The sequence below is a fragment of the Porites lutea genome, chromosome 2 (assembly GCF_958299795.1).
Source record: "Porites lutea chromosome 2, jaPorLute2.1, whole genome shotgun sequence".
NCBI lineage: Eukaryota > Metazoa > Cnidaria > Anthozoa > Scleractinia > Poritidae > Porites > Porites lutea.
In genome coordinates, this window is record NC_133202.1 from 10,525,582 (window position 1) to 10,541,225 (window position 15,644).

The 15,644-nt window shown below is 40.8% G+C and overlaps 2 protein-coding genes across 2 annotated transcripts; both read left to right on the plus strand.

The window, feature by feature from the left end:
- Window positions 1-116: 116 nt before the first annotated feature.
- LOC140925606 (uncharacterized) lies at window positions 117-2,517 on the plus strand. Its single transcript, XM_073375523.1, has 3 exons — window positions 117-311; window positions 1,645-2,361; window positions 2,514-2,517. Exons 1-3 carry the CDS (start codon window positions 145-147, stop codon window positions 2,515-2,517), a joined length of 888 nt encoding a protein of 295 aa, XP_073231624.1. The 5' UTR covers window positions 117-144.
- On the plus strand, window positions 2,517-12,963 carry LOC140925607 (uncharacterized). Its single transcript, XM_073375524.1, has 10 exons — window positions 2,517-5,185; window positions 5,978-6,112; window positions 6,661-6,843; window positions 7,576-7,730; window positions 8,732-8,888; window positions 10,259-10,331; window positions 10,834-10,889; window positions 11,026-11,151; window positions 12,096-12,161; window positions 12,534-12,963. Exons 1-10 carry the CDS (start codon window positions 2,612-2,614, stop codon window positions 12,810-12,812), a joined length of 3,804 nt encoding a protein of 1,267 aa, XP_073231625.1. The 5' UTR covers window positions 2,517-2,611; the 3' UTR covers window positions 12,813-12,963.
- The last annotated feature ends 2,681 nt before the right edge of the window (window positions 12,964-15,644 follow it).

Here is a 15,644-nt window from a genome sequence, read left to right on the forward strand (position 1 = left end):
TTTGTCAACGCCGTAATTTATGCAGTTTATATAACGAAAAATATGATTTTTTGTGAATCCGCTGACAAAGAAAACTCTGTTTCATTCAATTGATTTTCTCTTTATACTAGGTTACTTGTCTGGCTGTTTTTCTCTTTTTCTGTGATGCCAAACCAAAATCTTTCTGAACCAGATAAACAATATGATCTGCGAGTAACTGGACCATTCAAGATCGGTCGATCTCCGCTTTGTAACTTAACAGTAAGCGACAGTCATGTTAGCAAAGTTCACTGTAGCTTAAAAACCAGCAACCAGACTGAGCTTGATTTGAGGTAAAGTTGTGTGTGTGTGTGTATGTATGTGAGTACTGGAATAATGTTTTGTTTTGTTTATGTAAAGTGAAAAAGGATTTTATTTTATCGGCCTTAATAATCGCCGACAATTCAACAGTATATAGTAAATATTATAAGCAAGAATTGGTGTTACTTCCGGTTTTTTGTCTCGTAAAACAAATTCAAGATAAGCATGAGAAAACAGCTGACGTTTCGCAACGCCACCACAAAATGCAGAAATTCCATACTATAGATGTGTCACTTCCCAGTGCTTTTCATTGGCTAAGATTTGCCTGATCCAATGAGGAGCACTACGCAGATCAGGGAAGAGATGGGTCATCAGTATGGAATCTCTGTGCTCATACCTCAGACGTCATTTGTGCAGAGAAACCAGTGTTGGCATTATGACATGTCACCTGTTTTCTCACGTTAATTCAAGATAGCTCTATTTGAATTTGTGATTTTTTTAAAATCTGCAAAATTTTACAGATGTTCTGTTTGGTGGGTTTACAAACGTTTGAAAAGCATCTGTAAATATTTGTGACTTTGCAGAGCTGAAACACTTTCAAATTTTGAGGGTCATTAGTTATTTCAAGGTGCTTATTTCACAGTGTTGATCTATGTGTATTTAGAGAGATTAAGATTTGTGTTTACGGCAAACAGCAAACGTTACATTCAAGTTGAGAATTTTTCAGAACAGAAATTAAGCAGATAACAACAGTCCAGAATGATTCTTATCGATAAAACTGGCACAAAACTACTTATTTTTGTGTAGATGCAATAAACAGTGAACTAAAAATAAGGGAAAAACTTGGTCACATAGTACAAATTCATGTCTGCCGTTTGACGTAAATGTGAATCTTAATCTTTCTAATATTACCTATCTGGTCCCTGAAAAGAGTTAAAAAATAATGGAAGAATATATTGTAATCATTCTGCTGCTGTAACCTATCACATTTTTGTGTTGCAATATTACTCCTAGTGATGAATAAGTGAAGCCTACTTTACTTTTCAACAAAGAGGGTACCTTAAGTGGTGCTATCAGATCTCTGTAGTGTCTTCTTATTGCCCAATAATCATCTGAACTGAGGCCAGGCCTTAATCATAGCCTGTTTAAACTAATTACCCTTTGATGAAATGACACTGGCTGGTTGTCAGACTAAGTTGGTGGGAAGAAGATGTGGTTTTCTGAGAAGATTATTGACAAAGTCATTAAGTAAAGCTAACTGTCAGTATAATTTACTTGAGACTTGAGCAAGGTTCCAGTTCCACTTCAAACCTCATGCTCTTTCTAAATTTTATTAATATGTGAATAGTTTTATTTTTTTGGCAGTGTTTGTCCACAAGTGAAAGTCCTTATTACAGACCACAGCTCAAATGGGACGTGGATTGTCTCTGAAGCTAGCAATGAAAAAACAAGACTACAGAAGGAAATGCCCACTCAACTGAATGAAGGAGACCTTATTTTGCTGACTCGTTCCACTGATACAAACCATAATGTCATTGCCTATAAGTATCTTCAGTCTCCATTCCCACGAGTTATGAAAAGCATTTACAGACCAGCAGAATACTTAAATCAAGGAACTGAGGATTTGCATCAAAGTAAGAAAATAAACGTTGTAATCTGTGAGGAAACAGAAAAACCTATTGCAAGTGTAAACGAGGATCATAGTGAGTCAGAAGCTGTGGTTTTAAACAAGACTCTGACTGAAGAGTGTTTGCATAATGATGAACCTTTGACCAAGAAATGTATGGAATGTGGCGATCTCAAACATACAGGCAAAGGCATCGAGATTCATACACAGAACTTTGGAGGTTTAAACAATCATGGAAATGTAGGCAACACCACTACTACTTATAAACCAGCCCATTTAGATCAAAGTGTTTCAAGTCTAAAACAAGACGACAAAAAGTCTCCCAATTTAAAAAGGAAAAGCGAATCTGGTGATGACTTTGTTTTGATGAGGAAGGTGAGGTTTAAGGAGCAAATAGAAGAGCATTTTGAGCAACCAGAATCTTACATTGGAAGCCCTTTTAAAAATGGAGACGAGTGCGTGGAAAACCTTAATACCCAAGAAGAGGACAAATCTAGTAAAGATTATACTGCCTCCGATGGAATTGGCAAAGGGAGTTCTTCTCCATTTACGAACACTATATGTACTTCTACCCATGATAATCCAATTAAAAAAAATCGTGGTAAAGGTGAAGTCAAACCCTGGACTAACTATTCAGTGGCAAAGAAAACATTAAGCCCCTGTAATCCGTCATCTTACGAGAGCCCGTCAGAGTTGTCAACATTTATGGAAGTCACAGAGAAACATGATTCTTTGTGTATGAATGTTGAACATCGTGGCAGTGCAAGTGGTTCCGAAGGATTAGCAGACGACATTAAAAGTGAAGACAATTGCGTGGAAAACCTTGAAAACCATGTGGAAGATATAATTACTGGCCATAGAGATAGTTATATTGGCTTCGATATTATTGGCAAAGGGTGTACCACTCCGCTGACAACCTCCCAACAAAAATCTTATACCAGTGATAACGGAATACAGAAAATATTTGCTAAAGATGAAGTCAAACCCTGTGCCACCAGTTCACTGGCAATGAAAGCGACAAGCCACTGTGACCAGTTACCTTCTGAAAGCCCATCAGAGTCAGGAAAAGAGAAACACGATTCTCCGTGTGCAGTTGGCATTCCCATCTTGTTCTCAGCGTCCTCTCCAACTCGGCCCCCTGGGAACGAGGTTGATGACATTCTATATGGTAGTTGCGTTCAGTGTGGTAAGAGGATACCACAAGTTACCATTTCCTTACATGAAGCAGTTTGTGAAGGCCTCAGTCAGGAGGCTAAAAGTCAAGATCGTGTGTCATTATCATCGCTTCAACTTGAAAGTTGTTTGCGTGGAGATCATGTGAGGATTTTCGATGCTGGAAACGCTGAGAGAAAGGATGACAGTGGTGTTCAAGACGACATTGAATGCATTGAGGAAAACGAGCAGCTGAATGAGACAAATGGGCAAACTGATAACAAAAGTGATAATCCTGACGAAAAAGTGAGTAAAGTAAGCGAGGAGAGCGGTAGTGAAACTTACAGCTCTTTTCCACATACCTGTGAGTCTAAAGAGGATTTAGGTAATTGTCTTTGGTCTAAGATCAACGACAAACGCGCTGATACAAGCTGCACATCCGGAAACATCGAAGGAAATATTAATATCAAAGAAACATTTTCAGGTTCAATAGAACAGAATGAGCAAAAGGGGTCCCTTGAAAGCGGCCCTGTATTAGTTTCACTTGATCGAAGTCAACCCACACTTGAGAAAGAAGAATCCAAAGAAAGATGCACGTTCTGCGCAGGTTTATTTCCTGTAGCGGAACTCGTTATCCACGTTTCAACTTGCCCTAATACTAGCGCCATGGCAAGTACCGATTCAGAGGACCCAGACGGTGTGAAAGAAGCCTGTCCTTATTGTGCAAATTTCCTTGATGTTTTAGCTCTTGTAGAACATGTTGACCAATGTAAGAACCTGTCAATGATAAAGGCTGTTGAAATATCGCGGGAAGATTGCTCCCAATCTTCTCTCTCTGACCCGGGCTCTGATTGTTCGTCCAGAAGCGAGGACGATTCTCCGATGGGGGATAAAGAGCTCTGTCCAAAATGCGAACGAGAATTTAGCTTGTTAGAACTATTAAGCCACGCTGTTGAATGTCTAGGGGCAGTGCGTAAAACTGGTTCTGGCTTAGAATCTCTGCGAACAGATACTCGGGAACATATTAATAGTGACGATGTTCTTGATCGTAAAAGAAAAAGTGTGATAAACGTCCGGGATTGTTTTAATAATGAAGACAAAATTATCGAAAACCATAAGTCTATTGAAGAGAAATGTGATAAGAAAAACAGCGACAGTAGTGTAATCATCAGACCAGATAATAAAGATATCGATGAAGACGCTTCTAAGCTTAGTAGAGGGGGAGATGATGAAGATAGAGCTTATAGTGATGAAGTTAGACTTGTAAAAGAGGATGATGACATCACACATGGTGATGATGTCGGTGGTCTTATCGATGACGAACACTACATCGGCAGAGATGGTAAGGATAAAGCTGAAGATGGTGATGATACTGATGACTTCGCCCGCGGTCACCATGACGTCCGTCTCGGTGACGACGAAAGCAGTGCCTACATAGAAGACGAATGTGTTTCCTCTGAGGATCCTTCGGGTGATGGTGAACATCTCCTTGCAATGGAAACCAGCGAAGATGACGCTGATCTTGATCAATTTGAAATCTGCCCGAAGTGTCGTAAGCTATTTCATCTGTCTTTGTTGGTCGAACATGCAGCTAAATGTAGCGTAGTTTCACTAGACGTGCAAACAACCGGGGAGACAAAGACAGAATTTTCTAACTCAACCACCCCATCTGAGTCCCCTACAGCAGCTCCAATTGTTTTCAGTGACTGCAGCGTCTGTGGAGTACGGTTGCCCGTGCACATGATGGGTATTCATTATCCCAGGTGTAAGAAGCGCCGTGCGTCAAAGAAGGGGAGTGAATGCTCCAGCCAGTCTCCTGAAAGTGACCCTGCAGATTTTCCGGGGCATGCAGGTGTCCGCATTGACAATCTAAGCTGCAGAGTAACGGTCGAGGATGAAAAGGATGAGGCACACCCAGGATGTAAATCCGGAGAATGGCCATCATCAATTGTGACTAAAGTGATTAGCTCTACTGGTAGTAGCGAGAGAGAGGCAGATAAAGTGGAAGGAATTAGCTTAAAAAGGACATTTTCCTCGCTGGATTCGTATCACGACTGCGAAGAACAGTGCATCTACTGCTTTAAAATGTTTGCTGTCAGTGTCCTTGTAGAACATGTAGAAGCCTGTGCAACGCTTAATAAGGTAATATATTTCTATTTCCCTGAACTAACTTTTAGTTAATATCTAAAACATGCCAGTGGATAGTGCTTTTTGTGGCCATTAGAGTATCGGACTTTTAATTCGGAGGTCCAAGTAGTACGTATCGCTGACCGCGAGATCACTAAGTGGAGGTCTTTCTTGGCAGTTGTTATTGCGAGCTCAGCGTGTACGCCATGTATGTAAATAGCCTATCGATTTGGCTCCTCTTGTAGGTTTAGCTGTTAACCTTCCGGCGTTGCCCTGGATTTAGCAGGATAATTTTACCGAAATTTTTTGAGAGACAGTGTGGCCGAGTAGTCGGCGCATCGGACTCCCAATCCGACGATGTCATGTTCGAGTTCTGTTCCCGGAATTCAAATACGCGGCCACACTTTCAAATAGCCAACTTTTGCCTCCTGCCAGTTAAGGATTTTCATCCGTTTATGTTCGATTTGGATTATTTGTTTATAATTATTTGAGTGGAGTGCCTGTATAAGTTAGCTCTGATGCTAAGTGCACTTTCGCTATAAATAAATCTTTACCTTTTTACCGCGTACCTTTTGTCAAAAATAGGCATACCGAAGGTGGTTTAAGACCAGCGGCAAAAGGTTAAAACGTCGTGATTCTCAGCCAAATGAACGGAACATGCCGCGAGAAAATACCTTAACCATATTTTCTTTTCTATATACTATATTCCGAATAAATTCAACAACATACATGGTGAGAAAAAAATTCGGTTTTTACGAAACAGCTTTCTCTTAAATACAATTCATCTAACAGTCAAGTCTTGAACTTTCGCAGGCTTCATCCACAGAGGAACTGGAGCAGTGTTGTTATTGTCTACAGACGTTTCCGTTAAGTGCGCTTATCAACCATGCACAGAACTGTGATCAAAAAGCAATCTCTGGCAGCCAGGTTTGATGCAGTGTCTTACTGTTAGATTTTATAACTTGAAAGTGATTTTTTTTTATTTTCAACTTTCGTTAATCGAAAAAGAATGCTCAAACGTGCAGCAGAAATATCAGATATACTTAATATGAAGTGATAGTTAAATAATGCATTGTTATGTACAATAGAGGGTGGTTAATCCAAGAGCATTAACCCACAGCAAGCACCTCCCAACTAGGCCTATGTCACGGCGTTTTCACTGACCGCTTTATTTTTAGAGACATTTTAGAGCCCTTTGTCGTGCGAAAATGAAAGCTCCCTCCTTTGATGAGTGCATTCGAAATATAAGATATCAAAAAAGAAAACTAAACGTCATTCAAAAGTCACAAATACCATTTCGAGGACTGTAGGTTTTGGTGACTGATTTGTGGGACTTAACAGATATTCTAAATTCGCGCCAAAATAGTTCTAAAAATAAACTGGTCAGTGAAGACGCTGTGACACGGGTACATGGAAGCTACGCACTCCGGGATATGGGCTCCTATTGAATTTCAATGCCATGTTGTCTCTTACAGGAGGGTTCACGAGATGGAGTCTTATCTGGCAGCCAGTCATTGACCACAGAATTAATTGAGAGATGTATGTATTGTTTCAAAGACTTTCCAGTCAGCAAGCTGATCCGCCACGCACAGAAATGTGATGGCGACATGTCAGGACCTAGAGAGAGGTTTCATGGTTTCTTGCCCTCTATCCATGATGTAAGTGAAGAGTCAATAAAATAGATGTGGTTGTAATTTGCGTAAGGTATCAATCGCTTTGTAAAGTAATCCGGAATTCTTCGCTTTGGAATGCGGAATAAAGCTAAAGGAATGTGGAATCCCATTAACGATTGCAATCCGGAATCCAGGTTCCGCTGGCAATGAATCCTGAATCCAGAGAGTGGATTACATGGAGTGATATCAATTTTTGTCACTGTACATTAAGGGGAGGTGTTGGCAAGATTCATTGCTTCTTGGAAATCCAGTCGATATCAATGCAAGTCCCATAACACTGATCGACCTGGCCTTTCTTAATCTTATTGTTTGTGTGGACTATGGGGTCCTCTCGTTTTCCAATATGACGGCGGAAGGGGAAAAAAGCCATTTTGGAAAACGTTGAGACCTGGGGTCGAATTTGTGAATAGGTAGTCATGTTTTTATTTGGTAAGTAACACAGATCTTTACTCACGTATCGTTTTGCTTCGATTCAGTCACTTCACAGCATAAAAACAAACTCTCCGTGGTATGGACTCTTATCCCTTATAAAGGGAAAAGTAGTGATATCCAGTCAATTCATCTAAATTTTTGCTTAACCCGGTTCCCGCATTGAGGAACTGAAATAAAGCAAATTCTTTCCTTTCCCATCTTAATCTAAGCAGTCTGTATCTAGTGTTTTTTTGTTTAGTTTTGTTCTTGATGGGGTCTATAAGTGACCATTGATACTGTTTTCAGTTGAGTGCTATTTCATCAGTCGCCATATTAAATGACACTCAACGAGCCGCTTTACAGTACGTCATCACCCGCTCAGCTAAAGAATCCAAGAAAGTTTCCTCTGGTTTACTTGCACGTGTTCAACGCCTGGGTTACAGTGAGAACGACTTAAAAAGGTTTGTGCACAGCTAAGTGTATAAGTGTTTTTCAAGTCTGAAATTAAAAATTAAAGAAGGTCGTTGTCCATTAAGGACCAAATTAAATCTCGCAGTAAGAATTTCGAAACGAGAGCAAATGGTAATGAAATACTCTGTTGTAAAATATCTGGACACCCTTCAATTCCAAACAACCAAAACATTTAATCGTACGGACAGTTGTGGAAAGAAAGTTTTTAAAAGTTTGGTTTGCCTCGAGGTTATCCTTTTTCTCCAATAAATCAGGATAGCCAATAGAAGTTGTGAAATTGGAGCTAATATTCTCCAGTGGATCAAGTCCAATATCTCTGTACTTGATAATGTTATGTTAAGGCGAGGTCAGCCAGTTTATCAGGAGGTAGACCAGCCAGGTTCTCTCATCAAGGAAAGCCAAACAGTGATAACTTTGCCCCCTTAATTAACTGGGCCCAGTTGTTCAAAGGCTGATTAGCGCTTAACCCCGGGGTTAAATTTAACCCCGGTTTCCTTTTTCTTATGTTCAAAAGTATTTTCTCGGATAATTTTCTCTGTTATTTTTAGAGCTTCCAATCATCAACTCGTAGACAAAAAGAATTAAAACTGAAATGCTTTTTAAGCTTTCAAATCTGTATTCAAATCTCTCACTAACCCTGGGTTATCTTAACCCAGCTGTGTTTTTACTGAGATGTTCTTCGTGAGACGTAAATCGTCTCGATTGTTCCTTTGTTTGCCTTTATTACCGTTTTCCTCCTTATTAACACGCTTGGGGGAAGTCTTTTCATCCCTTCTGGATTTGGGGCTTAGAAAGGTTGGAGTCTTATTTCATGATAATTTTTCTTTATTCATGTTAAGTGGGAGAATCTAATCTCGTACCCAGATCTCCTGCGGAGTGAGATCTGGTTACGAGATTAAGGAAATCTGGACATGGTTGCCGAAGAACGCTAACAACGAACATGGGCTCTTGCAATAAAAATTTTGTTTATTGTTTATTGTCTTTTCCTCAGGACCTTACAATGGGTACGGAGTGCAGCTCCTATCATCATCCACATCAACCTTGACAAAGTTCTGCAGTTTCTAGTTAAAGACACGCATTATCGCAACCAGTTTGAGACTGGAACAAGCGGTGGTTCCACTGATCTTAAAGCTAGAAGATCTTGGGAGGTAAGAACTGAATCCATGAAAAGCGTAAAGCGCTGCATACAATAGGCGGCATGCTGCTGCAAAGGTCGTTAGGTCATACATTAGAGAGCTTTAGATTCCAGGACTAGGACGACCACGAGGACGACATTTAATGTTAAGTTTTCTCGCCTATTCTCTAAGAATAGACACCCCGCAAAGCTTCATTGTACTTTTGTTCACCACAAAAGTTGGTAAGCTTATTTCCATTGAACGAGATAAAGCCCTCTCCCGACCGCTGAATAATAAAATTTCTAACATTTGATGACTTGTTTTTGCCACTAAGACTTTCTCGCTAAAACTCGTAGTAGACTGACGACGGCTACCAAATTTTCCCGCCAAAATGACGTTGGTTCGCGCGTGCGCACTACTTAGAATTGGGAAAAACTCGCCTTCGTAGTCGCCCTCGTCTTCGAATCTAAAGCTCTCTTTTTTTCTAGCAATCTGGTGGGCAGGATATTTTTTTCCCTTTTTTTTCCCATAACCTTTCTATTATATTTGTGCTGCATGTATTTTTTTCTTCCGACAAGCGTTTGCAGGAATTTTTTTTTCAAAATCACCCACCCCCCCCCCCCCCCACTTTCAAGAGTTAAATGGTCGGCCCCTAAAGCTCTCTAATCTCGTGTATGCTGGTGCTATTACAGCTGAAATATAGGCCATCTCTTTTCCTCGACCGATCATACAAAATCAGACCATTGAAGTTTGTGATTCGTGGCTGCAACCATATTCCGTCCTCGCAACAGCTTTTTGGGAACGTCACGTGAACGAAACTTTCGCCGTCCTTTATCCTAATGGCAATCGCTGCAGCGCGTGACGTGCGCGGAGCTCTCTGATAAACATGCAACGAAGAAAAAGATAAAATATAAGTAACCAACGTGAATAACTGGCTCATAAACGCGGCCCGGTTTTTAGCCCAGTTTGTGAGCGTCGGTATGTCAAGGGGGAGGTTAGTTAACAATATCATGCTAGTTATAATCTAAGATTTTTGTTTCCAAGTTGTGATGATCGGGCCATGAGGCGGTGATCTTTCAAAAAACAATTAGAAGGGGACGCAAAAAGTCTCGCACTGCTCTACGAAAAGAGTAGGGGACGAAAACCCAGAGGGTTTTCTCTTGTAGGGGGAAGGGGAGGGGCAGTAAAGGGGCCCGCAGTAATTGGCTCACACGGTTGCGGTTACCCTGCCAAGAATTGGCAAAAAAAGTAAATAAAACATTGGGCAGAATTAGCTGTGATTCGCACTGGAAGTGTTGCCGAAATACTATTGCATTATAATAGTCATAAAAGTATTTTTCTATTATTTTTATTACATCTTATTATTTTTCTCTGATTATCCTAACCTCTTCATTTCTTCTTAGGATCGAATATTTAACAATCATTACAAGCGCAGCAGCCCCTCCGAACGTGTCAAATATGGCGTGCTAAACATAGGTACCAACGTGCGTGCTCTTCTTAACTCACTGATGGAAATCCATGCTATATGTTATTTTAATATCTCAGTTCTCATTTTTCTTCTTACACCCTTTTCCCTTCCCCTTCTATCACACACGTCAAAACGATTGACAGCAGCAATAAATTTTCAGTGAGGATACCTCTTATTTTGCGCCGTCTTGCTTTTTTTTCATTGACTTTCAGTTTTTCGTTGTTTATGTTCAGTTTGCAATTGGTTTACTCGCCTCGTCGTTCCAGGCCTAAGGGAAAGGAATAGCATTATTTTCAAAAATTGTTCTTTTAAAACTGTTCTTTGTTACTCATGAAAGTTTAACTGTCTAGTCGCGTCGATGTAGCTTTGACTTTACTGTAACACATACAGCACCCGAGGGAGGTAATTAGACGTTGAATCGACTGAGCCGTCATTAACATTCCTCACAGTTTACATATTGCTATATTTTTATTGAACTTTTTTCTTTACTATCCTGTTCTTTTTTTCTAGTTGGTGATCCCCTTGGTGTACGAAGCTGTATTAATTACGGCGATTCCTTTTTGCAGGTAAGTCGACTTTTCAATGTCACTTTTCATTTTAATTTACGACGCGGATATGTTTTTATTCTACCAAGTTTGACTGATCGTGAGTCAAATCGAACTGTCGATCTTTCTTAGCGACTACTTTTTCCCTTATTTTCAGCTAAAGAAAGTTCGTCTTCGTACAACGTTCGCCTCAATGGATACTTCAGGAAGTGGAGTGAAGTTATCGTGCTGTGAACATTATGAAAATGTCATGTACGCGTACAGCGACCCCGAGATTACCGCGGTACAAAAAATAATAACATTTATAATAACAATGGCACAATTTTCAAAGTGATGCCGATGATGATAATGGGATTGAAGAGTCGGTTTATCATGGGATAAACAACACGAGAGTCACATATTCAGAAAGAGTGCATGGAGGTTAGGAAAAATCTCAAGTTTGGTGTCGATCGGGCCAATATTGAACAAGATACAAGTATTTAAAAACTTGAAAATTTATGAGAGATGTATGGATTGCTAGACTATGTGTACACGCATCCTCCCTCCCTCCCCCCCTGACAAAAAAAACGGAGCTCCTTTTCCCAGTTTTTTCTTTTGTCGAGGGTTCGAGGGTAGGTTGCGGCTATACGTAGGCCATGGATTGCCGGACACATGCACCTTCCGGACGTCTACACGTTTCTTACATGTAGTAAATTTTGGAGGTTTTGAATGGCTGTATCTCGTTCAATATAGGCCCGACAAACACCAAACTTGAGAATGTTGCTAATTTCAATGTGCCCTTTCTGACTATGTGGGTCTAGTGTTGTTTATCCCATAAAAATCCGACTCATACCCAGCCCCTCTTGGTTTTAAACCAGGCAATGGAGATGAAAAATGTGATGCAGATGATAATGGTAGTAAAGAGGAACAGTGAGGATTGCTGGGGGCCCTTCTAGCTCACATGGGAATGATTTTTACCACACCTGTCACTGCTACGAATCAATTTCCTGCACAAAAATAGCCAACAAACGAAGCGGCAGTGTCCCAAATGAGTCCCATAATGCCATTCGACACAACACCGACCCAGTCCCACGTGGAACTTAAAAATGACCAACGACTATGCGTTAACCTCACGATGCAAAAGTATTCCTCATACAGGCCGTTCACCAGTGTTTGTTTTCACCCGTTTTGAATGTTATCCTTTATTTCTAAATCAAGCCTCTAACATTTCTCTCTCTACTTTTTTAGATCATTGATGTTGCCACGGGAAAGGTTCCTTTTCGTAGATCAGATTGCATCTCCCATTACAAAGAGGTGATATATTAAGAGAGTAAACTTGCGTCGGATTCCACCCCCCCCCCCCCCCCCCCCGTTCCCTAACCAGATTCTTTGGGTTATTGCTGATCAGAGACGCATCCCAAATTCGTAATACTGAGATCTATATAGTTTTCTAAAAGGCAATGTCATCAGGAAGCGAGATGATAAACAGTGACGAGCTTATCAACAAAATCGCCCTTATTTGGTTCTCCACAGTCTCCGGAAATACTCTATTCCCGCATTCAATTTTCGTTCTCGACAACGGACAGGCCGGGCCAAGTACCAGATGCGTTTGGATATATATATATATATATATATATATATATATATATATATAGTAACATTAAAAATTATGTAACTTGACCTCAGGTTCAGATCCATGGACCCGTGAGCCTATCAGAAAATGTCGAATGTATTGTAGTGAACGCTCGCCACCAAGCAGACACGCGAATAGGGAGCCTCCTGGACCTGTTTGTGGAGCGAAACAAATGTAACCTTATTTGGATGGACCCTGATGACCTCACTGGGTTAGTACCTACTCCACATGGTGCCTTTGGACATCATTTGAGCGCTGGATCACTCTCCGGTTCTCTTGGAAGGAGAAGATCTTTAGGACGCACGACAACTCGTAAACGGCGGAAGCGATGACGTCTGGGCCTCAACCTGGGCCGTAAAAAATTGGACTAAATTTCTGCGAAACTCTGATTTTCAGAAAGACAGGTCGCCATTTTTTTTTTTCAATAACTTGATTCCTGTTAAGTTTTTACACTGATGTAATAAATGGTTGCAGTTTTTATCACCCTTGTTTGAATTTCACTGCGCTTACCTTAAAAAGGGTTACAGTTGTATGCCAGCTTGTCCCGTTCAATTAACGGGGTCCAACGTTTACTAAAGAAACAGTAGCGACTGTGCATCTTGTTCTCTGTTTTAACCAGCGTTCTCGCAGAGAGGTTGTATTTACGTTTCTGACAGGGCGAAGGCGACCAACCCCTTTAGCAAAGTTGGATCCAGTACCCTCTCTCCCACCTCGCCGCCTTGACACGCCCTGCTCCCCAAAACCTTCAATCGGATAACTTCTACTTTGAAAACTAGAAATTTTTTCATTTTGAAAGCAATCCACAATGACTTAAGGTGCGTTTTGCATTCGCGATTCTTAATCAAAGAGGTTGCTCTTAGGCTAGTCATATTGCTGTCAGAGGTCTTCACTTACGGGGTTGGGGAGCACAGAAAAATTAAAATAAGAATTAAATCCCAAACGGTGGGAGTGTGCCACCCAGTTCTCCAAATCGATCCTGACCCTATTTCAGACCAATAAATGTGACTTTTCACATTCGTTTTCAGACCTGGCCTGTAAAATTCCATTCCCGTTTTTTTCCTCAGTTATAACTGAAACGGTGAATACGTTCATACACTCGACAACAGTGACAATAGCGACAACAGTGACAACAGCGACAACGGTGACAACAGCGACAACACTGACAACAGGGGCAACAGCGACAACAGGGATAATGGAGACAACAAACACAATAGCGACAACAGCGACAAAAGGGAAGACAGCGACAACAGTGACAACAGCGACTGAACAGCAATAACAGTGACAACAGCGACAACAGAGACGACAGTGATAATAGCAACGACAGTGACAGCAGCGACAACAGTGAAAAGAGTGAGAACAGCGACGATAGTAACAACAGGAAAACAGGAACGACAGCGAGGATAGCAAAGACATTGACCGCAGAGACAACAGCGACGACAGTGACAACTGTGAAAAGAGTGTCAACAGCGACAACAGTGACAAGAGGGACGACAGTGATTACAACAACGACAGTGACAGCAGCGACAACAGAGACAATAGTGACAACAGCGACGACAGTGACAACAGTAACAACAATAACAACAGCAAGAACAGTGACAACAGCTACAAAAGCAACTACAGTGACAACATTGTCAAAAGTGATAATAGCGGCAACAGCAACAACAGTGACAACAGCAACAAAGGTGACAGCACTGAGAACATCGAGAACAGTGACAACAGTGTCAACGGCAGGAACAGTGACTACAATGACAAAAAAAACAACAACTTTGGCAACAGTGACAGTAGTGACAACAGCTACAAAGTGACAATAGTGACAACAGTGATATCAGCAACAACAGTGACAACAAGGACAACCTTGACAACATTAACAATAGTGAGAACTATGACAACAGTGACAACTGGGACAACAGGAAGAAGGGAACAAGGGAACAGGGGAACTGGAGAACAGGAGAACAGGAGAACAGGGAAACAGGGTATCAAGGAAACAGGGGATCAGAGGAACGAGTGAGCAAGGGAACGCGATCTTTAATGTGGGGCAACATGTCCCATGAAATGGTCCTGTGACAGAATCCACCAACCGTTGTTATTTTTTACCTTGATAACATTTTATTGCCGTGATGTGACCTTTTCTATCTTAATATCATTTTACTTCCTTAATACCGCAAAGTGAATTTTTATACCTTGATATCATTTTAGAACCGTGATGGAGCATATTCTTCCTTGGTATCATTTTCTTACCGTGATGTAACATTTTCTACCATAATATCATTTTACTACCGTAATGTCAGTTTTCCGCCTTGATTGCATTTCACTACCGTGATGGACCATTCACTTGTACCTTGACCGCATTTCACTACCGTGATTGAACATTTTCTACCTTGAAATCATTTTACAACGGTACCGTAAAGTGACTTTATTCCTTGATATCATTTTACTGCCGTGATCGAACATTTTCTACCTTGATTTCATTTTACTACCGTGATGTGGCATTTTCTACCTTGATTTCATTTTACTACCGTGATGAAATATTTTTTTTCCGTGACATCATTTTAGAAAATGTCACAGCACGGTATTAAAATGATATCAAGGTAGAAAATGTTGCATCACGGTAGCAAAATGATATCAAGGTGAAAAATAACGATGATAAATAGATTCTATCACAGCTCATTTCACAGGACATGTTAGACGCCCCGTTAACTATCACGCAAACAAATAATAGAGAGTTTTAGATCCCAGTTTACCGCGAACCTCTAACCGCTGGAGGTCACGTGACAAGTCTTTCGTGTCACGTTTGAGGATTACGACGTGCGTTTTCAACGTGGGCCGATAGGTTTTCATTTACCTGAAAGCTTTTAGCGTATAATTCTTGTTTTATCCCACGCAATGATCAGCAGAGGCGCAAATTCTGGCGAAATGCTAAATTTGATAAATCCTATTGGATCTTGAAAACAAGTTCATGGCTGCTGATTCAAAATGGCGGCCGTAAATTTGCAAGAAGAACTATAGCCTGCGAGTAAGCTCTCCTATTTGGGCGAGAGAAGCGAGTCTCGCGAGAACGCCAGCGTTCTCGCGAGGCTCACTTCGCTTACCCTAATAGGAGAGCTTGCTTGCAGGCTAGAAGAACTAACGTAAGAATTTACAGCTCTTTGCTGCTAGATAACCCA

What these genes read in the sequence shown, in the direction of transcription:
- LOC140925607 (XM_073375524.1), top strand. Translation starts at nt 2,612, where the DNA reads ATGGAAGTCACAGAGAAACATGATTCTTTGTGTATGAATGTTGAACAT. An exon ending in AGTGAGAACGACTTAAAAAG is followed by an intron (nt 7,731 to 8,731) that starts GTTTGTGCACAG and finishes TCTTTTCCTCAG; the next exon opens with GACCTTACAATGGGTACGGA. An exon ending in ACGGCGATTCCTTTTTGCAG is followed by an intron (nt 10,890 to 11,025) that starts GTAAGTCGACTT and finishes CCTTATTTTCAG; the next exon opens with CTAAAGAAAGTTCGTCTTCG.
- LOC140925606 (XM_073375523.1), top strand. Translation starts at nt 145, where the DNA reads ATGCCAAACCAAAATCTTTCTGAACCAGATAAACAATATGATCTGCGA. An exon ending in CAGACTGAGCTTGATTTGAG is followed by an intron (nt 312 to 1,644) that starts GTAAAGTTGTGT and finishes TTTTTTTGGCAG; the next exon opens with TGTTTGTCCACAAGTGAAAG.